This window comes from Buteo buteo, chromosome 1 (assembly GCF_964188355.1).
Source record: "Buteo buteo chromosome 1, bButBut1.hap1.1, whole genome shotgun sequence".
Classification (NCBI taxonomy): Eukaryota; Metazoa; Chordata; class Aves; order Accipitriformes; family Accipitridae; genus Buteo; species Buteo buteo.
In genome coordinates this window covers 67884030-67911973 of record NC_134171.1, presented here as the reverse complement: position 1 = coordinate 67911973, position 27944 = coordinate 67884030, and the positions used below count along the sequence as shown (strand labels likewise).

Sequence of the window (27944 nt, the reverse complement as noted above, 5' to 3'; positions counted from 1 at the left end):
CAAGTTTCATTAACACATTCTTACTGAGTGCACAAGGATCATTAAATGAAGACATTAAACAGTGCTGGTCTTAAACCCCTCCCTTCAGAAACTAATAATCTCCCTCAAGGTTTATATCGTGACCTATTGTTGTCCCATTTGAGTCAGGTCAGGGTTTTTCAATCTATTTCACAGTGAGGTTTTTTAATGATTTCTAACTAATGATCAGTTGTATGACAGTACCAAATGCTCTGACAAAACTCATGCAAATTACTACACTTCCTTTGTCTAGGAAATAATTTTGGCACAAGGCCACAACATGCATTAGACCATAACCAACCCTGAGATTAGTCTAGCAAAACAATCTTTAGGAATTCTATGTCCCGTTTTATTTCATTTCAGCTACATATGCATGTATAGTTATCTCAGTCTTCAAACGCATTGAAAAGTCTTTTATGCTACTTGATCCTCCTATTTCTTGAAAATAAGGTATGTCTCTAATCATATGGCATCATCAGATAAGTGGAGAAGTTCTTTAAAAATTCTGAATTGACTTGAATTTTCCAATGTCAACTCATTGATCAGTCATTTTCTTCCATTTGTTGCTGACTCCCTACTCATTCTGAATATCCTCGTTCAGACCTAATACTTCAGGAGCTTCTTATTTACCCAACCAGGCCTGTCCAAAAGCCTTTTCTACAAGCAGCAGCTAATAGCAGCCAGCTTCAAAACAAAGAAATGCAGGCAGTTCTTTACACTGTGCATTACATACAGATCAGTGGAATCTACCGCCAAAGGATGTTGTGGTGACTAAAAGTTCAATAGGATCAAGAGAAGACTGCACAAGTACATGGAAGGAAAATACATTGATATTGACTAAATACATAGAAACTACATCCAAATCAGAAAATGCCCCGAGCTGAAAAGAGCTGGAAAGAGTATCATACGCACTTGTCCTGTTCTATTCTTCTTATGCATCTCTGTGGCTATAGCTGGAGATAGACTAAGTGAGATGGAGCCTTTATCTAACCCAATATAGCCATTCCTAAACTCTAATCACTCAAGCAAATACCACAAAAATTTTGTTGATAAACATTTTTGTTGGTTTGCAATTTGAAGTGCTCGCCTGTAGGCAGCAAACGGACATATCCCTCCTCACCGGTACACTTCTAGGAAAGAAATATAATCATATTTCAAACAATTAACCCAAAATATATATTCTTGAAGCTATATAAAAAACATTTGCAAGACCAATCCATCAACTGGTCTGATGGCTAAACAATTAAACATAGATCTTTAACAGAATACTTAAAACGTTTCCAATAGATGAAAACTGCTCTATTTTCAACTGTAGCAAACAGTACTAGTACTTTCATTCATATATATGGACACATGCAAACTCCTTAATAATTCATTTTTCTCAGAAACTTTAAAAAAATCCTTCTAACAAGGTTAACATATTCCACAATTAAGAACTATATCTAACAGTTGAAATACACACTCATAAGCAAGCAAAAAAGAGCAAATTCTTTGCTAATCCGTCCTTCCCATAAAGCTGGTCGAGTTTTAATAATTTATTTTGGTTATGAAACAAAAGAGAAGGATGACTTTGGTACTGACAACTATGAATGGAGCACTAAGGAGCAGGGTGGGAAAATGTGTTAACATATGACTAAGAGACACATTATATCCTAGAGTAAAGGTCAAATCTGCATGAAAAACTTGTTCATAGAGAGATATACTAATCTTTAAGTGCCTAAAGTAAACTATCAAGAACTTTTCAGCAGTGTTTGCACTTGGTGTCAGCACTCTCTCAGCACCACATCCACTACAGGCTTGAATGAACTCAGCAATAAAGAACATATAGTGAAAAGTAGATTATATCTCAGCCAGGTTCTTCATAATTAAAAAAAAGTTAGACTGCATGTTAAGCAGAATATCTGCAAACATAAATTACTTTTAAAGAGTTGAAGTATGCTTAAACTATTTTAATCTACAAAGCTCCATTGAAAAAAATTAAAACCAACATGGAATTATGGGAAATAATATCTAGAAAATCTATGTAGCAATTTAATATCAAAATTAACACATGCTAAGTAGTGTACGAAAAAAAATTTGCAAGGATGTGACACATTTTAATATAAGAGTAACACAAACCCACATTTGGAGACAATGTTATTCAGTATATATGCAGTCATACCTGGATGCTCAAATAAAATTTTAAAAACATAAATCAATAATGGAAGAATTATCAGAAATTGATTGAGAATAAAATGATTTCAATAATTATATGCATGGTCCTTTCTCTACAGAAGAGCACCACTGTTGCAGAATCTTGACACAGAGAAAAGAGGGAGCTTGCAAAAGTATTTACTACTACCCCAAAAATTCAGAACATCTTGTCAGGGGGAACACTTATCAAACAGGCTTGAATTTATTGAAATTTAAACAATGGACACTATTCCACACTAAACAATGGCTTGTCTATGAAAGCTTTAACATGGCATCTATGTAACAAGTCAAGCTATCTCACTAATCAATCCAGAGGTTTTGATTTCAATATGGGTGATAAAAGTTACTCTAACCCTGGCCAGCTACAAGCTCTCAACAGATGATCATCATTAGACCTCTATCAGGGTTCCACAGACTCAGGCTGTACAAATGTGTCCTATTAGTACATGGTCTGTCTGTTTGGCAACTCCAGTCTTAAGACAAATGGCAGCTGCTGCCCTTCAAGGTCTGAAGTCAAGTCCTCAGGGAATCTAAAAGCCCAACTGGAAAAATCAAGGCCTGTTCATTAGAGACTGCTCCAGGGGAAACTTGCAAGGCTGCCATTAGAACTATATAAAAGAGCTAATTATTTTTATAAGACTTTTAAACTATCAAACACACTCAGTTACAATAAAAAGTATTTACTGCTGGCATTCCATTAAAAAGACATTGCTTTTTGTCAAAAAATCAGCTAGTGACAGTACACAACTAAAGTCTTTGTATTAAAAATTTTAATGAGTCTTCCAGGAGAAAGTTGTGTAAAAATTAACTACATGAGAGAGCTTCTTAAGTGGAGGTATAACACCAAGCATGTTGTTGTGGGAAAATATTTCAAACACACTCATATCAAACTAACTAATGAACTATAAAGGTGGGCTGAGATTGTGCGTGTGTGACTATCTACAGCAAAAAAGACAAGAAATTCAAGAAATAAACTTGTTCAGTGTTGCAAAACTGACTGAAAAGAATACATAACATTCTTGTTTCAAACCTATGCTGTTAATGAACAACTGAAAATGCTGCAGTACTCTAGTGTATTGATAAATCAGTCAAAAAGGCACATGGCCCAGTTGGTATCAAACACCAAGACTGAGCACAAAAGAATGAAAACCAAAAGTGTTTCAGTATTTTTCCTCTGATGAAACACAGACACAAAAATTGTAACAGCCATAGCCATTTTCATAAAATATACTCTTGGGAAGAGTTGGAACACTATTTTTTTATTCATAACCACAAAATTGTTTACTATTTTAACTATGAAACAGAATCAAAGTTTCTTATACTGAAACATTTTTCCAGCTGCACAGCATGACAATACTGTCTTGAATTCTAATGGTATAACAGATCACTGCCATAGAGTATTTATTACACAGTATTTATTACAAATCTTTTAAAAGTGCTATATGAAATTCATTAGTGTTCCTTAATCAATTCTTGGATCAACATGCACATTAGCTTCCGACAGCCTAATTCAAAAAAGCAATTACAACCCTCGTCCTTATGTAAAAGGACGACAGAAAGAAGCTATGTTAAACCAGTTTAAAAGAATGAAAATGTAAAGAAAACAGATTAGGAATGATTTATATCAATGCCTAGTGCTGAAGTTAATTACAACTAACCCAATAAAATAGTGCCTTTATTATTGTACAGCAAGTAATAACCTTAGACACAGAAAACAGAACTCTCTGCTGACTTTTGCATGCTCAATTCCACAACACACTACATTAAGAATTAAAGAAGTAGTAAATAAGCCATACAGAAACAGCAGTTTTTTAACTAAAAGCAGAAGACTCCCCTGCTGTTTAACCATTTGGGATATTCCATGTAAACAGAGCTTCCTATAAACTGGTATTATGTTGTTAGTGGTAAATGCCTAAAACTACCTTATAATGAGAGTTTAATTTCAATACTTAAAAGTTTGAGTTCAAGTCAAAATAACTTTTTATAGATTTTGAAAGTAAATTATACAGAGCTGGAGCAGTTTGCATACTTAAGTACTACGTTGTTCAGTAAAATACTAAAAAAAAAACTGTCAGCTTGTCAGACAATGCCTTTTATGCTATGAGATTACTCTCAAAGCGACAACTGTTGTCTTCTCCACGAACTACACAATTCTATCCTAAAAGATACTATGAAAGATACACTACATAAAATGTTACAGCACATACAATCTTTAACAATGACATACAGCCAGAAAATCTCAACACAGGTTGCAGTTGTCATAACTTATGATGATACCAAATATTCTTAAAACAGGATTTTAGTAATAAAATCACTCAATCCAAAAGTTCATATAAAATTATGAAAATATCAGTGTCTGCAATCAGAAAATTCATATATTATGAAAATATCAGTCTGCATAAATAAAATGCTATCAGTAATAACTATCACAGCATTAAATCTGTGTATCATCAAAACGCATAGACTTCATTTTTGTACCTAGTTTCAAAAAAGTATAAACACGTCTATGAAAATCATTTATTACATGCCTTTTATAGTGATCTAACTCATGACTTGATGAATAAAATTTTGCCCCTAGAACCAATGTCACATTAAGATGAAACAGATAAGTCTATGTTAAACTCCAGTTCCTCTACGGTCCCAATACAGCAACAAACTGTAGAATGGGGAAAAACTGAATGAGTGGATCACTGACTTCAGGTCCACAGTTTCTGATGGAGGAAGCAATTTGCCTCGGCAGCCTCTCTCTTTCTCTCTCCCACTAGCGGGCTGTTGCCATGACGCCTCATGAAACGAAATTAGGGGTCAGGTTTGAGTTCATCTAGCAGCAAACCTTTTCCACCGCAGTTTCCTCTTCAGGTTCTTTAACCATCGGCCATTTTCAATGTTGAGATGAAAGACAGTAGCTTCAGGAAGAACAGGAACAGAAATCTTAAACATTAATTGAGAAATCAAAGTACCAAGCAGTTCTGTAAATATGCAGCAATGTGAAGCAAGAAACTCTAAGTCAAAGGAGATGAATCAGAAAAACAGAAGTGAGGAAAAGGGACAACATAAGATGAACAAAGGGAAGAGATCCAAATAATCAAGTTGCAGTGCCAGCAACATTTTTATTGAGAAAGGAAAACAAATCAAGGAATAGCAGGAGTATAAAGCAACTGCTTCTTGATTTCAGTGCTTTTTTGTTTAACTGTGATTTTAATCTGAGTTTTTGTAAAACCACTGCATGGGAAAAATTGTCTTCCAAGTTAGACTACTAATTATAAGAAAATCACTGCATACTCACTGCTGCACATTTGCACTAGTAGTGATGGACTGATCCTACCAATAACAGCATTCATCATCCCCACCAAATAGCAGCAACCTTCCTGCTCAATGTCTGATAAGCTTTAACTAAATTTCACTAATAAAAAACTGAACAATATACACAGTGAATACTATTTGGGAGGTAAAAGCCCCTTTATATTACCTTTTGCCCCAAATGAAGTTTAGTTTCAATTTAAACCCTCATAATGAATACATGCAAACAATGAACAAGATTCCTGCTATCATCGTACCTTTGAGGGAATGAAACCAAAGTATATAAAACAATCCCACCTCTTCACTCAAAAGACAGGATGTCCAAACCTGTCCCTTATCACTCCCTTGGGTAATCGTGTCCTAATGCAGATTTTTTAAGAAAAAAACTAGAGAAAAGGAAGCTAAATCAAATCGAATTTAAAACAAAAAAAGCAAAACTAACATGCGTCTCTTCTATTACAGTCCACTTGCATACTATGTTTCCTTCTTCATCCTGCATCTGTTGTCTTCATTTAGACTAAAATATTCTGTGTATCCATTATTCCACTGTTACATGACACACCCAGAAACACAGGGTTCTATCTCATCTGTCCCTAAATGTTGCTACAATAAACAAGATAAATAATAATTTTCTGCTCCTTTCACTGCAAATCCTCCCGTGCACTCACCAAGCAAATTTTCCAAAAAGAAGAATATAACCATTTCTGTTTTAAGTAGAAATAGAAATAAATGTTTTTGTAAATATGCAGAGGGTACTGGAAAATCCAGCTGATTCTTCTGAATCTAATTTGAATCAGAACTAGGATCTAATGCCTAACAGACATGCACCTCAATATCATATTGATTGCTGCATAATCCGAATTATGAGTTTTTTCACTTAGACAAGTTATCTTAAAATATTTATTGAAAGATTAGTGTATCGTCAACATCTTCGATGAGACAGATGTTCTCCCAGTTGCAAAGATACATAAAAAGGCACAGATGAGTAAAAATAAGACTAAAGGTTAAACAATAAACTGAACAGCATCACTGTGCAAAGCATCTCTTGCCAGAACTTTGAGTAAACAGCACTGCTCCCCAAATCATTAGTTTCTTAAGTATTTTTGCTTGGAAACAGAGGCACATTATTTGGTTTATTAACATGAACAAAAATGTTCACATATTGGTAATTAGTATAAAGTCAACGACAAGCGTTGCTCACTGAACTTTCCATAATCTCATACCCCTCCCCTCCACTAAACCTCTTTCCATAGTCTCAAATTAAACAGACTAGCTGTAAAACAGCAGGGTGTCAAATTAAAGCACACTTTATTTTCAGAGGTCTCCACACTTCGCGGCTGACTTCCTGTCAGGAAGAGTTCCATTTCAGTGCAGAGCCCCATCAGCAGGGAGCTCACAGAATTAAGTGCCAGTTGATATTACTTTGTTTTGCATTTACCACCCATGAGAATATTGTTCAAAGATCTAGTTATAAAGTCAGCATGGTATCATCCTTCTGACTAGACTGCCAAGCCACAGGGTGTGCTCTCACTGCACAAAACTCACCTTAAATGGTGGTGTTTTTTTAAGTCCTAGTGTGCTGGTGAAGCAACAGGATGCCTTTTTTCTTCAGAAAAGTCTTGCTTCTGTAGCTAAATTATGTTCCCTTAGTTTTGAACATCTGCAGTAGTGTACATTCATGGAAATGAATCTGTCCTGTTCCCCTACCACACCCCCAAGATTCATTTACATTAGGCAATCCACTCTCTTCCCTAAACATAAAAATGTATACATTAATCATACAAATTCTCAGCAACACAATTTTCAAGGCTAATATTTTTAGCTGTAGTGGACATGTTTTCCATTAAACACACACCAACACCATGTGCTGAATTCCTGATCAAGTTCAAGTAATTTTCATTTCATAAGAGAATTTTTCTTAGTTAGAGCCTGTAATATCTGAAAAGCCTATAGAACAACCACTAAAGATTGTACTTTAAAAAAAGAAAAATCAGGGAGGAAAACCAATTATATTTTAGTAAGATGACGTTAGGAAAGTTCATCTCTCTCCATACCAGTGTGGCAAACTATTTCTAGGAAGGGTTTTGTGTTTTTTAACCCTATCTTTTATCCATTCCTCTATCCAAAGTCTGCAAGTCATATTGACTTCTCCAAGTGTATTGTCCCAAGAAACAATGCTTCACATCAGTCCACACCAGAATATCATGACTTTACTACACCTATCCACTTGTACGTCTCTACACAACTTTAGTGTCTAATGTACAGCACCCATCCCAATTTCTTCACATATAAATGTATTTTTTTAATTTTTGTTCAAAACCACAAACCTCACAATTACTTTCCAGAAAACAGCTGTGTAGTAGAAATTAAAAAACACTGGTTCTTTCACACTACTTTTCTCAGTTTGCAGCTGCAGCTGATATAGCCTGCTTTTGTTGAACACTTCAAAATACAGTGGCTGCAAATTGCAGAGGGTGTTTTCCAGTGGGTCAAAAGTAGGCCTAGGTAAAACAAGTTTTAGTTAGATAGCCATTTCTATCACTTTGATGATTATTTATATCTAATACACAGAAACATCAACCCTTTTTAATAAAATTATAACATATCAGGTATTCTTCTGTTTTTCTCATACTAAATGTAACACATCATAGTTCTTGCTCATCTAAAACCCCACACCATACATTTCATCTCCAAACTGGGGAGCAAGCAAACCTTTCAAATATCCTCCTAGACTAAGAATTATGTAAAGATATAAGGAGATAAAGCCAAAGTACTAGCTCACACATTTTAGCTACTGTGACCACTACCTGTCAGGATATAACTATAAAGTGCTTATTACATCATTAAGTCAAGAAAAGGTCACTTATTATTCACACAGTATTGACAAATCATTCCCAACCTATTTCCACACTTAAGGCAAAAGCAAAGTTTATAACTTAAACTTCTTCGATTTCTACTACTAAGCACTCTGTCAACATACATCCACTTCATAGACTCACGCAAAAAACAACATTCCATCAGAATTATTTTTTTTTTTAATTTAGCCAGTGATGGACATAGATGTTTTAAACTCCCTATCTGTAGACCATACTAAAAGTAAACAAAGCACATTATTCCTGAAGCCAACAACTACACCTAAGAGAAAAGACAGAGTTCAAACATATCTTAAGTGTAGCAAACGAGAGCAGGATCTGAGAAGGGTGAACCTTAGTTATTATTATGACAAATAATAAGAGTTTGAAAGAAACTCCTATTTAAACATGTTAGAGTGCTCTCCAAGCAATTCCATGGAATTCAACAGGTTAAATATTGCAGGCAATTATAGGCAATTAAACTTTCAAACAATTTAGAAAGCAACAGGAAATCAAAGTAGGAGTGAAGTTCCAACAGAAATTTTACGTTGTCCTGGAGCTTCACAGAGAATATACTACAATAACATAGCTCTGGAGGGACAAAATCTACATACTGCTTAAGTCAAAGAAAAAAAAAATATATGCAGCTAATTTAAAATGTAATTTCAACATACTCCAGTTCAAAGGAAAGGTTTTCCCAGGTGTTTTGATTTATTTTAGTCTTATCAGAATTGCACTTCAGACAGTTATCTACCAAACTGATCTCCAGTTTCAAACACTAAGAATGCAAAACATAGTTCAATGAAGCAAGCAGCAAAATGTCCATAGCACAAGTAATCCATTTGTAATTACTCCAAGTACTCTACCCAATGACATATACCAACCATGACAGTTGCCAATATACGTTTTCAGCACCCAAAGTGAGATCCTCAGAGACGGAGGAAAAAATCCCACTTTGGAAGGAAAGAAGCTACACTATGCATAAGAAAAACCCAGATATATCAAGTGTAATGGAGAATCCAAGTGATCTAGACAACAGATTTGATAATTTAACCTTCTGTTTTGTTAGAAGGAAACTTACAGACAAGATAATATCTAAAATTTGAGCACCAAAGGACTGAGTTTAAGGAGTCTGGATTCCACAGCCGGTGACCTCCCACACCTTCCAGGCCTTTCATTCAATTTCACCAGAGTTAATCCTACTGACTACTAGCTAAACAGCTCACTGTGTTGATATCAAGTGCCTTGCAACGCAGGAGACTGCAGAAGCCCTAAACTTTATCCCCAAGATCTTACAGAAAAGAACTGATGTCTTCATATATCACAACCAAAGAAGGAAACTGCAATTGAAGACAACACAGATGAATCACAATGTTGCTTTTACAGGTTGAGAGAACTTAATTTCTTTCAAAACTGGACTCTTCCACATGCCTGGTAAATGCCCTTAAGCTTCTGGACTACTAGCTACTTTGGGAGGATATGTTGACATTTCCTCCTCTGACAGATTATTCTACTTAATAATAGCAATAATAATAATAACTAATAGTAAGATAATAATAACTATTACCTGAAACATTAATTGAAACTTAAGCCCCTTCTATCCCAGGAGAGCACTTTGATAGCATGGCCTCTAGCTACTGTGGGATCTACCTTTCCCCCTCTCTAGCTTTGACCACAGTTTCCATCCTGCAAAACTAAGTCATTGTAGATGAAAATATACATTGCCGGGGGTGGAAGAATAACAAGAGTTTTTGAAGAGGAAATAGTTTGTAATGCAAAATCACTTCACTGAAAATATCCTGAAGTAGTACTGTACATAAAGCTCAATAGACATCTCCCAACTACTTTCCATCCAATAGCATCTTAAAGAAGAATAAGATTCCATTTTGTATACCGGTTACAAGGGTCGTGCAATATTTGTTACAAAACTGCACTAGGAATGTTCCTGCTACTGCCTGCATAACAATTAATAGAATGCTTGGCAATCCCATGTTTTCAAATGTTAAGATTTACACAGTTTTATTAATGTGTCTAGCTCCACTTGGTATGAAGCAGACCTGAGACAGCTTCAGAATCTAAATAATCCACAGCAGAGTAAGATGATCTTGGATACTTTTACTTCCTTCCACAGCCACCTCATCTCTACAGAAAGCTAGGCTAGCAGATATTCTTCCAATCTTCAAATTGTTCAAAAGAGCGTATGCAAAAAAAGTACACTATGAAGTCTCTGCCACACCTGCAGGTGAAGTATATGTCTGTGCATCTCAATACAGTGCTTTCATACTAAACTAGAAGCATTGAAAACTTTATAACACTGCAAAGAAAGGTAGCAATACAAAGCAAACACCTATGGGCACGATTCATGCAACATCTTTCCCTGAACTTCACAATTTAGACTTTGGGAAGCCCTTTTTTCTATTTTTATTTGTTAAGATCTAAATCATTTTCATTTGCCTAATAAAGTTATGTTTCTAACCATCTATCATGAAAGCAATCTATTACTGAAGTGGGTTTTCTTACTCAAATACAGCTACATTCATCTTTGGTGAAAACAAAGATCCTATTGGCAGAAGTTCACACTGCATAAAAAGAAAAAATTTCAATTCCTGATATCTTCTAAATGGCTTTTAAAAGGAAATTAGAACATGCATTAAAATTGACAGAAATTCATTTAGCAGCTTATGAAATCCCTACAAAATCTACCCTCTGTACCAAAACATACACATATTTTAGATCACAGATCTAAAGGATTATTAGAACCTCTTCAAACTTATTTTCAGCTGTTAGAACACAAAGTGATTAGATGGAAAAATATTAACTTGATTAAAATGTCATCATGTAACACTTGGGGCATGTAATAAGTATTCAAACAGCATTTATTCTCTTCACATCTAAACCAGGATATTGTTAGAGTTTTGGTGCTTCTTTTCAGTTCAGCTGCCATGGTATCACAGTGACATAGCTCTTTAGATAACCTATACCAAATTCAATTAAAACATCATAGCGATCACTATAGTTATCCATCACATCAAATTGCACTTAAAAGTAAATTAGAAACCATTGCAGATCACAGAGCATCAGTATAATGTATTCTCTCTGCAAGTAACAAACACTGAAAACCAGCAATCTTCTACATCAACTAAAATTTCCAAGTAATTCAAAGGCTTACCACATTTTAGAATACGCTGCAGAAATCCACTCCTGAGGTAATGAATTTGGATTGTTGATACAAAGCTTTTTTCTGAGCACAGGATACCCAGGAAAGCCTGAAGATCCTATTGCATTTTTACAAACATTTAAGTACTGGGGTGGAGGAGGGGGGGTGTCTGTGTACAAAAAATCTGCTGAAAAAAATCAAAATCTTAACTACTATCCTATTGCTTTTCCTTAGGGGAAATACACTATCGCATTGTTTGTACGGGTGCACAACTGCATGGCACATGTTGATATTGTTTAAATAATTAAGATTCCTTATCAGTTAAGAGGTATGATGCAACTAAGATACTGCCCATGCAAAAGATGAATATTGACTTCTTTACAAGCAACAGAATCTGTTAGCAAAGTGATTTAGTAGCATATGCAAGAAAGATCATGCTCAAGAAAAACCTTTTGCAAACATTTCAGCATTTAACCAGTGATAATTGGTTTGGTAAGTTGAGTTAGACAAAAAAAAAAAAAAAAGAGCTGAAGACCTATAAGTTTGCCTATACAGGCAGTAAGACCACCTTTCACAGTGTAATCTTTTCTGCTTTAATATTACTAATCAGCCTCTGCTGTATACCTAAGATGCACATGCAGTGCCTTGGATCATGTTTTCTCTCCAAAATGTAACTCCAAAAACTAACAGCACAGCGCATGACATATTCAACTGTAATAATATTTCATTGGGCCTATGAGCAGATGCTATCACTGCACACTAAAAAAATCTGGAGTATCAGAGTTTATGCTTCCCTCTTCCATCTCTCCATGAAAGATATACTTTATCAAGGTCCAATATAAATCTAATAGCTACAGCTATGTAGTTATATTGCAATATATCATATTAATATTTCTAGAAGATAAAATACCTAGAGATTAAATGTATTAAAACGTTGGTCTTGGTTTTATATATGCCATCAGCTATCAAGAATGTGCCCTTAACCCCTTTGAAACAACAGGGAGCAGAGGAAGGAGGACCAAGAAGCTTTTATACCTTGAACCAGCAAGCAGGGTGTATGTGTGGGTAGTGGTGGTGGAGGAGTCATAGAAGTTGCTGCAGTATTGATTAAGTTTTCATTGCAAACTTTTAAAAAGGTTGGGTGGCATTCCACCAATTTTAGAAAATTATACAAGCAGAGCTGAACAGTATTTGAGTCAGTTAATGTAAGTTTATTTTATGGTCTAGAAAATTTAGATTCAGTAGAAAAAAGCTCTTAAGTCAACGATGGATCTGACAAGAACCACCTAATTAGTTCTCTTCACATATTCCAGTGACAATTCAGTTGATTTACTACAGAAAGAAGCATTTTTCAAGTGCTGCAAATTCTGTAAATTCAAAGGCATCAAGGAAAATTATGGAGCCTATTTCACCTATTTTTGTACCTTTTCACCTTGGAGCTAAAATAATAGGACAAATGTATGTGAGCAACGGGTAAGTGTTTTTGATATCTTGAGAGTAAGGAAGATCATAGTTTTTCTTACCTAGTCACATATTTCAAGAAAACATCTGACAAATGGAAGAAAGAACAGTAGCATATTTGCTTTATGGATAAACATGCACTCAATTCGTACATGCTTCTTTGCATTTTAGGCATAGAGTGAGAGTCCTTTTAGACGAAAATTCTTTATTCGGGGGTGATATCCCAGTTTCCCCATGCAGGAGCCTTGCCTCAGAATAGCATACAAGCACCTTCAACATCCTGATGTCACTCATTTAAAAGGGATAACAGACACAGGACTTCTCTCTTTTGGCTGGTTTAATTACCCTGACAGGATGCCAGGCCAGACTAGATGGTGCTTCTAGGTTCACTGTACTGTATGCATTTCTGATAAATGGGAAAAGAATAGATGACCTGGCAGAAGGCTCAGACAATAACATGTGATTTACAGGACATGAATGCAGCTACTATAAGATTTATCTGACAGCCCTCTCCGATAGTGGACTGTTGAGTATCCGATGGAATGATTTCTAGTCTGGAAAGTCTGCTACTGAGTAGCCATACACATTATTTATTTATTAGATGTTTTGGGTTGAAACCATTTTTAAATGATGCACTTCACAATGCTCAGCCATAAATTTAGTTTTAAACCCTAGAAGGGAGGTAGTGTTATTGGAATGTGTGTCAGACTGAATTAGGATGAGCAACACAACGCTTTTATAAAGTGGCCTTGAATGCAACGTCGATTCTTTCAAAAATGATATTAATGTCAAATAAGCAGGAACACTTCACAGTAATATTAAATGAAGGATTTCTTTATGTTTTGATAGATTTATATAAATGTAAGTATACAGAGACACGTCTCAAAATGTAGCATGTCTATCAAAAAACACAACTGTGTTTGTCTTAGAAAAAGCCTTTTGTCTGTATCTCAAACCACCTGTTTCTCTTGTTACTTTGTGTTAAACATGAAACAATATATCAACATATAAACACAAAACTAAAACACAAAAGCAATGGTCTTTTTCCATATGCCTAAATATATGAACTTTAAACAAGAGAAGAAATTAACTGGGTGTCACAAATAGTCTCACAGAATGGTATCTTTTAATTTTTTTTTAAATTACTTTTTTTTAAATCACTGGGAAAGAGCTTTATTATCACAATTTTATGAAAAAATTACTTGTGAGATATTATTATTCCATTCTGCACTTCTGAGAAAGCAAAAACATATTCCAGCCACAAGTCTAAATAAACATCAGAAAAATTTCAGATATTTCGGAAAAACAAGTGCATATATCACATATACAATGTCTAAAACAAATTTTCAGAAAGAGGTTGGCATAAAAAACACCAAAGATATTAATCAGAGCAATCTTTCAATTTCATAAAATGATGGCTGACAAATTTGTGAAGTTTTAAATCAAATTTGCAGATACTTACTTTGTAACTATGCCACATTATTTATGTGATTAAAAACTAGTTTTTGACCTGATCTTTTGATCTTTGGCACTTCATCCTCTCCATCTCCTCTTAAAAATTAATTAAAATTTTAGCAAAAGGATATCACTTCACTTCCCACCCTATCTTGGGCCAAAGAAAAAAAAAGAAAAAAAAAAAAAGAAAAAAAAAATCAATCAAGCTCAACCCCATCTCCTCCCAGTATCTGTAAAATGTCGGCTTGAAATTCAATTTCATATCTCTCAAGCTTTCATGTAGCAAAAGACAGTTCACTTCTTAACAAAATAAATCACTTCTGTGATTGCCACGCTGACCTCTTTGAATTAGGAAAATTCAAAGTGAAAAATGTAATTATCACCCCAGAACAATCTGTATACATCTGGAGCTAATTTTAGATTCATTTCTCACATCATTTTTCATATTCTGCCAAAAATTACAGCTGCTATGTAACTTTAAAAAGACTTTGAGGTCTTTGTGACTTTATTGGTTTATTTCTACTATTTCACAAAGAACAGCCTCAGTCTCTGCAACTAGCACTGCTAAGCAATCACGATATCCTCAATTTGATTAGATTAGCATTAAGTGGCATTGTGACACATATGACAAATAGATGCATTAGAGCACGTCATTTATTCCTTATGCTTTCCACTTCCCAAAACCAAACAAGTGACATACAGTACAGAGCACAACATGATTTTAAAAAGGATTAGATTACCCTACCAAAAAAGAAGAAAAGGTCAACCACTAATTATTGATACAAGCAGCATGGATACCAAACACTAATTTTTTAAATGGTAATACTAAGATGCCAGGCACATATTTAATACTCAGATTAGTTCTATTCTAACACATTAACAAATATACAGTAAAAATTGTATATGGATTTCTTGGTAGCAAGGATTCTTTTCTAATTTAAATCAGCAGCAAATTCTTATTCTAGAAGTCATGAACAATGTCCACTTCCAGTATTGCCATATGCAAAATAACCATCTCTGAATTCCAAAAGTTCCATAAGGAATATTAAATTCCTTTCAGGGTAAAAATATATTATATTTCCTGAGGAAGACGGAAAACTAGATGAGCAAAGTTCTAGATACATTCATTAATAATAAGCTCACTAGAAAACATAACTACTCTTCACTAGTTCATTGTAAAATCTATTAGGTGTAATCTCCAGAAGTAATTGTTCTTATTGCACTTTATTGACAACGCAGACTATCGATCTTTCACACCTTCTATGATTCTTTCATTTGTATTCATGAAATGTCTATCAGCACACTCTAAATAAATTTGGCAATATAGGCACTAAAACGAATAAATCGATGTGAAGAAACATTAATTTTGCATTATCCTTATTCGTCAGGCAAGCAAACCATAAGGGTTGTAAATGAAGGTCAAAGGTTTTGAAATGGGTCAGAACCCTTGACCTCTAGACCAATACCATTCCCATTAAAAAAGGCTATTTTAAAGTTTTAAGTAGGGGAATTTACTACCAGAAAGGTATCATTTTTAAGGCACCAAAAGAAAGGCTCAATAAAAAGTCTTCCATTTAATTATAAAAAAGAAAGCAAGAAACCCCAAATGAAAATCCAATTAATACAGCATATACAATTTTCAAAAAGTTTCTTAGGCTCTGACTCTTTTCTAACCACAGGAACAGGCAATTCTCAGGTTCTTAAATATCTAAAACTTTGCCTTTAGAAATGTAGAATGCCCCAAACTGCTGACAACCAGGGTTGCTTTCTTAAATTTTTTTCAAATTCTTAGTACTTGTCAAATCAATTAAGAATGACAGGGTTTTAAAAGTATTTATCACTCATTTCATAACCTCTACACAAAAGGAAAAATTCTATTCATCCCAGAGGATTCAGCATGCCAAGATGCAGAAATCAATCTGTTTCTATAACCTTTAATATTTTATTGATCCTATTTTAACTTACAAAAATGACAGCATAGAATTACTTAGGCACACCACCATCAAGGTTATGTAAATGCTCAATAGTAAGGTAACATAAAACCCTTAGTATCTTCTCTGTCCAACTGAATAGACACAAATACTATGATTTTTTTTTTTTAATCAAAATGCCTTGCGCATAATCTTTTTACCTATTACACATAACTTTAAATTTAAAGTAAAATTTAGCTGTAATCTCCTTTGTGCTCAAAGACAGCAATTTCAGACAACATTGTTACTTAAACCTCACCTGAGAGCAAAGAAGCATCACCAGCTCCACAACTGAACTGCTAGATTTCATGCACACAAGACCTACAAAAGGAAAAAACAGTATACATAAATGCATACTTATATGGCATCAGCTGTTAACACAAACTATTTTGAAGTGCAATAGATTAGAAGCATTTTGGCAATCAAAAGAAAGCTGAAATTCTCATACTAATTCCAGTTCAATTTTGTACTTTATCAGCACAAAATAAAAGTATGTTTGTGAGAGGGAGATCATAAATTCCATGCCTCGCATCTAAAGATGCAGCTAATAGTAATACATTACTACCATTATTCACAGTTTCATAAATGTTTGTATGTCAAAACAATCAGAAGTGCGGTTAACATATGTTATATTAATCCACTGTATCTACATTTTGCTATTTCTTGAAGGATTGGGTCATTATATATGCAGAGAAGGGAAATGGCTTTATGACCTTTGCTTTCTCCATTGCGCGTTCTCCTTTCAGCCCCCAGCTATCAATCAAGTTTCCATTTTGTTTCATGGCAGCAGACATCCCAAACACTCTTATTAGTACTTTGACCCTTAACCCCACACTAAACCCTAGCAGAAGTGCAAGCAGTAACCTATTATATATTCTCAACTGTTTATAAACTAATTTGACTATTATTATTATTTGTATTCGCATTTTGGTTTGGGTTTGTCCATAACTGGTTTTTAGGCCCCAAAATTGGTTTAATATGTTTATTTTTGTCTAGACAGTTCATACATTCCCAATAATTTTCCTGCTTTTTTTGGTCATCCAATCTATGAAATACTCATCTCTGTGTATATAATGTATACTACAGTCAAAATACTTTGAAACCAGATTATCTTTTCTTTATCTTCAGACAAGAAGAAAAATGTAACTAAATAGGATATTTACTTCCCTGGCAAATAAAGCTTTGAGAAAAATATCTTTCCTGTTATTCTTACTAAATGAATGAAATAAGTTGTTCATAAGGCAGCTTCTACTGAAAATGTTTATCAGCTAAAGCAATGCCCACACGTATAATCAAAAGTAGGATCCCATCTTTTTCAGTGTTACAGAAGACAATTCATACACTTCTCCCTGCCACTTCTTCCTACCCCAAAAGGTAGGCAAGCTAAATTCCTAAACTAAAAAACTAAATAATTTCAGTGAAGTTTAATGAAGCCTCAATTTTGGTATCAGCAGTCTTCAGTAAAACACTTATCACTGTTTGATACTCTATTTGTGTTTCTGACAATGTTAATCATATTCAGCACTATATACAGGATGCCTGTCCTAATCCACAAAACAAGTAGTTTCAAAAATGTTTTAAAAAAAGAACTTTAATTCCCCAGGAAGCAATTAGACCTATTAGTGCAAATACAGCTCAAGTCCAAGTGATCAGCTCAAGTTAAGCAACCATGAGCTTCTAACATAGGAGTGCTCATTACTAGAAGCTGCAACAAGCTCAGGCCCTAATTCAATTCACTGCTTTTACTGGACAAAAACTGCAATTTTCACTCTAAAAATCAGTGGACAAAGCCATTTATATGATCTAACTAAATTATGAGAAAATTGAAAAACTGGTGTTCACTACTAAATTCACAGTGTTCCAATAAACATGATTTTTTTTAAATTGAGGACATTAATGTCAGCATTACAGAACTGAGCCTCATTTTTAAGCAGAGAGAAACCCACCAGTAGAAAGAAAACTCAATCATCTCAAGCTCAACCATTTTAAGCCAACACCAGGAAGAGCCATGATTGTTGTTGTGCACCTGAATCTTCATCTTCTCAGAAGAAGCAGAGAATTCTTCTCAATACTGACAATGTATTCCTTTTACCTGTATGACTGCCTTCCAATTAGAAACCAAAAGACAGAAGCAGATTCACATGCAAGAGAGATACACCATAACGTGCTCTGCATATAGTTCCCAAGAAGCCTTCTGTTACAATATCACAGTAAAAATGCAAGGTCTTTGTACTTAACTTTCTATACTATACTCTATACTTTACTTTGTATTGAAGTGTTGACCCTGACACCAAGTTTTCTTTTTAAGGCTCACAAAACACATTTCATACACCAGCCTCTATGGGACAATTCCCTGTAAGAGTTGGAAAACTAACGAAGAGACAACAGCAGTTGGCCCCACATAACAAGATATAGGAAACTATGAGATGAGATGGAGGCAAAGAGGTAGCAGAGATGGCAAAGATGAGGAGGCAATGACAATGACCTCAGAGGACTAAAGACAGAAGGAACAGGAGGCAGTGAAATCCAGTGGACAGCACTGTGTGCGAAGGCAGGAAGAAAGCTTCTAATGCAGAGCCAGCAGAAAAAAATATAGAAATTTTGAGTCTCCAAGGTAAAACAAAGCACACACTAAAATAACCCTTTTTTTTAAATGGAAACTTACTTGTACCTTCTATCAGCAACTCCTGCCCATGGCTGCCCAAAAGAGTCCGAGAAAGAAAGGGAGCAAAATCCACAAAAATCTCTCTCAGAAGTGGGGCAGCTTTTTCCAAAGCATGTTCAAGCCTGTCTGTAATACTAGTAGAGAGATACATGTAATTAACAAAAAAAGAAGGAAGTTGCTGAAACTTTATAGAAAGGAGTATAGTTTTTGGCAATGTTTAAGTGATATAGATATATAAGAAGGAATCAATAATCTGACACATATTTTGCCAAACCTTCATTAGGTATTGAACATCAGCAAAACTGCATTCTTAAGTGATGTGGAATCAGAATACCAACTGTAATATCAAAGCTGTGAGCTGCAGCACAGCTGTTCAGATGTCCAATTGAAGAAGTTACCTCATATTTGAAGCAGAATCCTCAGGCACTGAAGAAACTGTAGGGACAGATGGCAATCTTGAATTAGATGATCCCCTTCCTACAAGAGAAAGTAATAAATAAATGAATTATATAAGGAAACATGCTAGAGGTTAGACAACTGGACCAGAAACTAAACCCTCAAGTTCAAACTCTGAGAAACCATGGTTTTCAAGTGTGTGTGAGGACTAAGTAAACCCTTTCACCTCTTTGTTACTCAAACTTTTTTTTGCCATAAGACTCCTATTTACTTATATTCGTATTTACCAGGTATGCCATGGTAAGCTTTTTAAATTTTGCTTTAGCACAAATAGAAAGTAATACAAGGAAGCCGTGCAGTTTGCTTTGTGAAGGAAGTCAGACTAGACTGCAGTGATCCCTTCTGGCCTTGTATGCCATGATTCTCTTTGAACTAATTTAAGAACACTTACAACCTTAAGCAGTGAATACAAATAATGTCTTACACCCTTAATACTCCTGTAGTGTATTAATATATACTAATATATAGCCAAATGGTAACATTTTAAAGCATTTAAATCTCTTTTGGTTACTGGAAGTGATCCTCCAATTTCAAATGACTTACACAGAAAACCTTAATTTTTTGTCTAAATTTAAAACATATTTGTGTCAAAATGAAGCAGAATACAAAATGAGTGGGTATTTTCAACAGCCTGACTTAAATTTTTGCAACTCTAGGACTCTGACAAAGACAGCTATGATAAAATTCTCCATTGCACTGCCAGCATCATTAGCATGATGGCAGTGGTATAACCTCATTTATGAGTTATTAACTTTGCCACATCAATTATTCAAAGGTTGATAGGGAAGACTGGGTCATTTATGCATCCTACACTTTAAAAAAAAAAATGCAATTGTGTTATGTCAAATTGACACTACATGGCTCTCATCAGCAGAGTAGGAATCTGTAAATACTAAATTCTGCTGTTCAGTATATAGAGAGAAATACAACCTCCATGCTGCAGTATGGATCGGTACTAGCAATGATGAAGAGGGGGTAAGCAAGACAGCCAGAGATTTCACAGATATTTGCTGCCAGGATAGGAATGGTGACTCACAAATCTTGCATTGCATTCCAAACTATAGAGAGGAATGAATCTTAGCAGACAGATTTCTGTGCATTTCCCAGGAGCATGACTGCTTCTAGTCCATCTGCAATCCTATCTCTTTCCAACCTTAGACCCTGTCCTATTCTCTTTCCTCTCACCTCGCCAGTTTCAGATTCTTATGCTGCTGGAAAAAGGGGGAAGAAAAAAAAAAGTAAAAAAGCATGCAAGAAAACAGTTTAATCACTTCAGTTCTCACATCTACCTTAGCAAGACATGACCCTTCTCAGAACTGTTAACTATAGAAAAATTCCTGGTCATCCCATCTACACTGGAGTGAGCTCAGTTAAATGCAACCTGTCTGGAAATAAGCTGCTAAAATCTTGAAAGTGTCTACCAAAACGTGTCAACTGCAACTTTTCAAACTCTTTCTACTTGACTGAAGTGGAATAGGTTTGTAAAAAGATGGCAAAGACAGGTCTCTGAGATACCAAGTTTATTTCTCCTGTCAAATTTCAAACTTCTGCTCCAAAACACTGGGATACAGAGGTTTCCCCAAGAAGTGTTGATACTTTGTGCAGTTTTTTGTTTTGTTTGGTGGTTTGTTTGTTGGGGTTTTTTTCCTATCTGGGGAAGATGTTTTTCTCTAATCTTGCTTCAAAGGCAGCACAGAAACTAATAAATTAAACTAATACATCAAAATGGTGAAAAGTTTTGCTCTGATTTCTTTTTCTTTCTTCATAGGTAGAAGATATCTTTGTGAATGTGATTCGCTTATGCTTTTCATAAATTCAGCATGAAGCTCTTATTTTGACTTTTGTACAGGATGACGGAGTCAGAAAGAAATTTTGAGTTGGCCATACAAAATGAATGACAAGAAAGTGAGGAACAAAGTGTTAGCTGAAAGCAAGGCGGAATCCAAATCTTCCGGGCATTGGTTCCTAAATAATATATCTAATAAAGGCAAACCAAAGATATATTTCTGAAAATTTCAATGGCAATGGCAAGATTCTGTAAGTATTTTCATAGATATAATTCCATTTCTTTAAGATCTAGTTTTACATAGTCAAACCACCAAAAGGTATATTTCCACCAAAGGAAAAGCAGTCAAATGATGTGCCAAAAATTAGATTAGAGCCTCCTGTACATAAAAACAAAACAAAGCCCACAGAAGCCAACAAGCCACATGATTCAGTGGTTCCAAAGACTCCAGTTATTTGTGAGATACTTAATAGCTACAGTCATTCTTTTTTTTTTTTCTTACACACATACATTCATACTTAAGTATGTGCAATATGTTGCCTACTGGATTAAGACTTTAAAGCAATTATTTCATTTTCATGATAACCATTATATTTAAATAATTTCACTAGAATTCCCAGCTTTCTCCCTAAAGCCCAACATTCCTATTCTCATTAAACAAGTCCATCTGACTTGAAAATATTCTTAAGTCCCCAGGCCCAGTAATGGACTTAAGCTCATACACCATCCATAAGGGGAAATCAGCACACTGATCTGGGTAGTTCAACAGAAACTGAAACGGCATCCAAAGCCTTCAAAATAAGAAAGTCTTCTCAATATGCAGATTGCACATGCAGAATGCCTTGTTATATAAATGTTTGCATGCTTTTTACTACACACAAAATCTGTGACCGGTAATCCACTAATTATTGGGTATGTTAGAAAGTCAAAAGTATAAACAGATAAAATCCCGACACATTAAATGCATAGCAAAATCAAGGACAACTTCATCAGTAAAAAATAAGACCTTAACAGTGCAGCACAGTAGCATGAGTTTTACAATTAAATGAGATGAAAATAATTCAATGCAATATTTAGGCCACAAGCAAAATAACTGAAGGAAAAAATTAGAAAAAAATTCAAGGGAAATGTCTGCAAGGACAATGAAATGCTGTAATAGCCACCACGAGGCTAATAAAGAGACAGACTCAATCCGGGGTAACTTGAGGGTTTTGTTGCTTGTTTCATTTTGTGGGATGGGTTGGTCTTATTGTTTGGTTTTCTGTTTTTACACACAATGGCACTGGTAAAAATGGTTAGAATGGGAGATAAAGGAAATCGCTGACAACACAGATAGGACATAATTTTTTTTCTTGTAGAAATCAAAACAAATTGTGCATAACAGATCAGGTATAAATGTAAAACTCTATTAAGTTTTAAGTTAAAATTCACTTTTAAATATAGACATATCAGGAAAAGCACTGATAATTTGAATTTGACAACAGCATAAGGCAGGCACCTATATAAACTGATATTCTTTTTGAAGATTATGTAAGGATATTTATGGCCTGAATTTCTTCATGCTTATCACCTAAATCCACATTCCAAACTCATTTATATTTCACTAAAAGGGGTGAATCTCAGTTTTATCACAGCTGAGAATTTCAGGGTTTTTTTAGATAGGGTTAAGAACAGTGATTTTTGCATTCAAATTTTGGTTTCTGGAAGTACTTTTTTGACTTTAACTCAGAAGTGGCTTTTTATTCTACTATTTTTTCTGCCTTTAGTAAAAAAATGAAAATACTTAAGTAGCATATTTTCATCCATAACACACATGTGGGTAAGTGCAGTAGCTACTTCAAACATGTGGAACTAAACTGACTTATCTCTTCCTTATCCTTTCACTGATAAACTGGCTCCTTCAAACTGACAGTTTTACAGACATTTGCAAGAACATAAAAGAAAATGCAAATAGATCATCTGTCTAGCACCCTTACAGTGAAACCTTATTGCTTATTCAAGGTCCCCAAGGGTCTAAACAAATAATGTCTCTAGCAATAAAATATTGTTAAAGAAACTCCTTGTGCAAGATCCTTATGCTTTTGCATATACACTTACAAAGTACACTTGGCAATACACAAGCAGTGCATGATATACTTTACTCTGGGAGGATGGAGATAAGGTAAAAAAAAAACCCAGAGAGTCAAATTAAATAGCCTACCTCTTAATTTTGTACAACAGACTACCATACATAAATACACCGATGCCCTTTATGAAAGGAATATATAGTAAAATAATGAGCTCATTCAAAACCACACTACTGGGGCTGAAAGTGTACAATGCAAGACTACAATGAAAGGTTTTACAAGCTAATGTAAGGGATTTGTTACATAAACACATCTACAGGTTAAACCAAAACAGATTTCATGAAACAATGGGGCACTCTCTAAAGAGAAGTTGCTTTAAAACAGTTTTTATACTGAAACATTATTAAACCATTTCCATTGCATATCATTAGCATTTGAGATTTTTCAAAGTGTCATTCTGATTTGGTAAATAGCCTTCAACTACTGTCACTGTAAAGTTGGAATTCTCTGAAAAGTTACTATAATCCAGTGAATTTCTTGAACCACCTCTGCACTTATGGTAACTTACTTCACATTCATTTTTCTTACTTTAGCTTGTCTCCCACTAACTTATTTTATTGCAAGACTTCAAGGTTATTTTCACCTATGTATAAAAATCAATGAATACCATTCTTCTTTGCAAAACAAGCCAACTGTGGGAGAAAATTTACATTTTCCTATATGTAGGATTAGAATTCAGGAGTTACAACTCTTTTTTAATCTCTTGTTACTGCTAATTCCCAGGTTTCTTCCAAGCATCCACCTCCTTTTTCACCTCAGCCTTTGATGTGGCCTTGTTTATGACTTCACACTTTGGGGAACAGCCCATGTCTCTGCTCAGGAGAAGCAGAAATCCTGCTGGCAACTCTGTGTGGCTCAGAGGCAAAACAAATGAAACTCAAAGAACCAAGTAAGACGGGGAGGAGGCAGGCAACAGAAATTGAGTGGAACTTAGCGTTTTTCTTCACTCAGAGTGTCAGTAAGGACATGATGCAATTCACTCCTGCTTCCTACAGACTCTTCCTACTCCCTCTTCATAAACACTGTATTTGAACAACCGTTTGTAAATTGAATAGTGAAAGCCTCAAAATTACACTCTTTAGAGTGAAGCACTAATAAAACGCATATGAAATCCTTCAAGTACATAAACAAAGAAACTCAGAGCATCAAAGAAAACAGTGGGAGTGCTAACTGCAAAACAGTTCAAAAAAGTTCACACTACTTCAGAACATTACAACTGTAATTGAAACATTTAAAAGGAAAACTAAGTGACAAACAAAAATACAAGCATCCCACTAGCATGTTCACAATAGCTCAGACAACTCCGCCAAGTCCTGCCTATCCAAACATTAGTCCTGCCTTTCCAATAGCCCTTCCTGGACACAGCATGTGTAAAATCTCTGCATCAAATCTCATATTCAGCCTATCATCCAATCCAAGTAAGAAACAACTCAAGTAAATTCTTCCTCCTTAGATTATTACTAGTAAATATGCTCTTTGCTCAATACCGCCCTCCATAAGAGACAAATGATTGGCCCTACATGGGCCACAAAGAGGCTTTATTTTCTCCATTCATTTTCAAGATCTTTCAACAATTGGAGAAGCAATTCAAGCAGACCAACAACCCAAATATCAGCCATCAGCAACATACTGACGGGCAAGTTTAGACCACAAGGGGCACATTTGTATTCAGGAAAGGCTTTTTGTGCTGTGAAATACTCTGCCGCTTGAATGAGTAAAGATGAAGAAACTTCTGCTAAAAGGCCAGGCTGTCTGAGGCCAAACATGTTTTCACCCTCTTTCAAAGTATCAGAGGAACAGAGTGAGCTTAGATGGTTATCTTTCCAACTTGTCAACACTTTGTATTTGGTAGGCCAGGACATGTCACATCCACTTGATATGAGCTTAGGACAATCTTAGGGGTCAAATATCTGAGATACTCACAGACCTTGAGCTACAGACCTGGATGCAAACTTCAGGAAAAAATATTGGGAAGGAGACTGATGAGTTCTGAGCACTCACAAATGGCAACGGAGGCATCAGGAACCACATAGACTGACTAATATTTCAACACAGATCCTACCTTGACCAAGAAATTTTGACATCACATCTACAGGTGGCGGATACTCACATACTATATAGTTCCCAAATTAAGCTTATGTACACATTACAACTAAAACCCTATCACTTGCTGGTTAATCCCATTTCAATGTCTGTATCTCCCATTCATCTCTGTTTTGGAGTAAATCAACTCAAGTTTCCACAGTAAAGCACTATACATAATTATATTAAGGTTCTGTTAGCTTAATCAGTTTTAAAACACATCAAACAAATGCATACAAAATTCACTTTAAAAAATTCTTTGACTTTATAAAAAACAGCTGAAATGTATTTTTAAATGTGGCAATAATGTTTAATAAATACCCTTCATATAAAATATGAAAAAGCCCCCAAACCAATTTAATTTTTTTTTTCTTAATTACAAAAGTAAACAGACTTACAATGAATGTTAGCTGAAAAAATGAGAACAACGTATTGATTCTCTGCTGCATGAAAACAAAAATTAGTGAAAGAACATGTGATTTGAACTCAGGAAAATTATATATAGTTTGGTTTTACAGGAAGCTCGCTTATTGCTACTTGTACCTCAAATGCAAAAGTTAAACGTCTTATACAGAACTTTATTTCAAGCTTAAATGTGTGCAATTTACATGAGCAACATAAGTGTAAACCACGCCAACTCTGCAAAATTTTTGTTTCCATGCCATTATTTTACTAGGGAAAAAAGAAACAGTCTCACATTTTAATCTGTTTAAGGCATGATTTCATTCATCCCTTCACTTTTACTTTTAATTAATTAGGCTGCCAGTCTAAACATGTCTACTATTTTTAATCCTGATTAGTTTCTTTTTATGCATATCAGTTCAGATTACATGTCCAATTTTTGCCAAAACTCCCAGACATGCTGGAAGTCACACAGTTACAAACTACATCAGTATTGTTTATTGTCTGGATTTCTTACACATTCTACAGGCACAGAAGCACTTATTTTTTCTTCTATACTTTCTTAAAAGATTGACTAAATCTGAAAATCAATGTTTCTCTGTTTTGTTCCTATTAAAAGCAAGCGAATACTGACTTCAGAAATTGAAATAATTAAGCCCACATCTAACCTGGGTAAACCAATAAGAAATTAACAAATTAGCAATTACTTTAAACAATTTCAGTGCAGGTAAGGTTTTATTATTTTTAAAACACATTTGCTGCTCAGAGCCAATCTTCCCCAAAGAACTGTGACATTTTAAAAGACAGATAATTTTCCTAGTCTAAACATTATTCCTGGACTAGTAGAATGCTACCTCCTGCAATTTCAGTGACAAAATGGATTCTCCCTTCTGCAAAGAATAAGAACATACTAGATTTCAATAGCCTTTCCTTTATCGTGGTTGGAACATAACCTTTTTGATTTTCCCATTAAATGCAATGGGCAGTTGAAGATGGCCACATATACCTTCCAGACACGAGTACTAGAGGACATGACAATGGATTACTTTTTTGTTTTTTTCCTCAGCCTTTGCGATTTGCATGTAAGTTCATAAAAACAGGAAGCAAGAAACTCAAACATTGAAAAGAAACACCAACAGTCAGGCATAGATTGAGATTTCCTTGATTAAGATGCAAATCAGTTCTAAGTCTTGATGTTAAACTTCATGGGCACAAACAATTATGAAATCCTACGCAGCCTTGTGACTTAAACATGGCTAAGTAGAAAAGCATGCCTTTGACACAGCATATAAGGTTAAACATCATTTATCTCATACAGAACGACCAGAGAGACTAAGGGTTCAAAGGACCACTTGCTTATAAACAACCTACTCAATTTTGTCCCCACTGAAAAAACTGTCTAAAGCAATTAGTTCAGCATCAACACTGAATGTGACCTCAGGCTAAAGCTATTGGAAACACTTGTATATAATTTTCAGTCCTACTTAGCACTAACAGATATATCCTTGGACAAATACCCTACAATTTATAAATAAGCTTGTATTTTACATAACAAAAAATCTGTAACAAAAAGTAGTCTTTAGAATATACCATATTTATACTAAATACAAGTTAATATAGCATGCCTGCTTTACAAAAATTGTGACAAATCTTGAAATTATGACAAATACTGCTCAGACATTTGCATTCGTTCTGCTAGATGAAGGCAAAAGGGGAACCCCCCAAAAATTTAGGAAAGCTTTTTTTTTTTTTTTTTAAATACAGCACTACTTTTGTATTTATTTTTTTATTTATAAACAGGCTATTTTTTACATTTGTGTAGCTACAGCATCAAAACTAGGAATAATAAAATTATCTGGGGGATAAACTCAGCAAATATCAAAAAAGATTAATTCTTATATTCTTGAACCCATACAATATCACTGACAATTGGTCCAGTTTAACCTAGAGTCATGTCTATTTTCCTGTAAAGTACCTGCTACTGGTCTTTGTTAGAGGCACAGATACCGAATGCAGGCCTG

General features: G+C 34.8%; 1 protein-coding gene across 2 annotated transcripts in view; it reads right to left on the bottom strand.

Moving 5' to 3' along the window:
• Positions 1–27944, bottom strand: part of LRBA (LPS responsive beige-like anchor protein) — a 434876-nt gene that overhangs the window by 295704 nt on the left and 111228 nt on the right. For both annotated transcript variants that reach the window (XM_075034981.1, XM_075034972.1), the window contains 3 exons: positions 19470–19548; positions 19072–19205; positions 16666–16727 (listed from right to left, as the gene is read on the bottom strand). In XM_075034981.1, coding sequence (XP_074891082.1) covers positions 16666–16727; positions 19072–19205; positions 19470–19548 — 275 coding nt within the window. The remainder of the gene's footprint in view (positions 1–16665; positions 16728–19071; positions 19206–19469; positions 19549–27944) is intronic.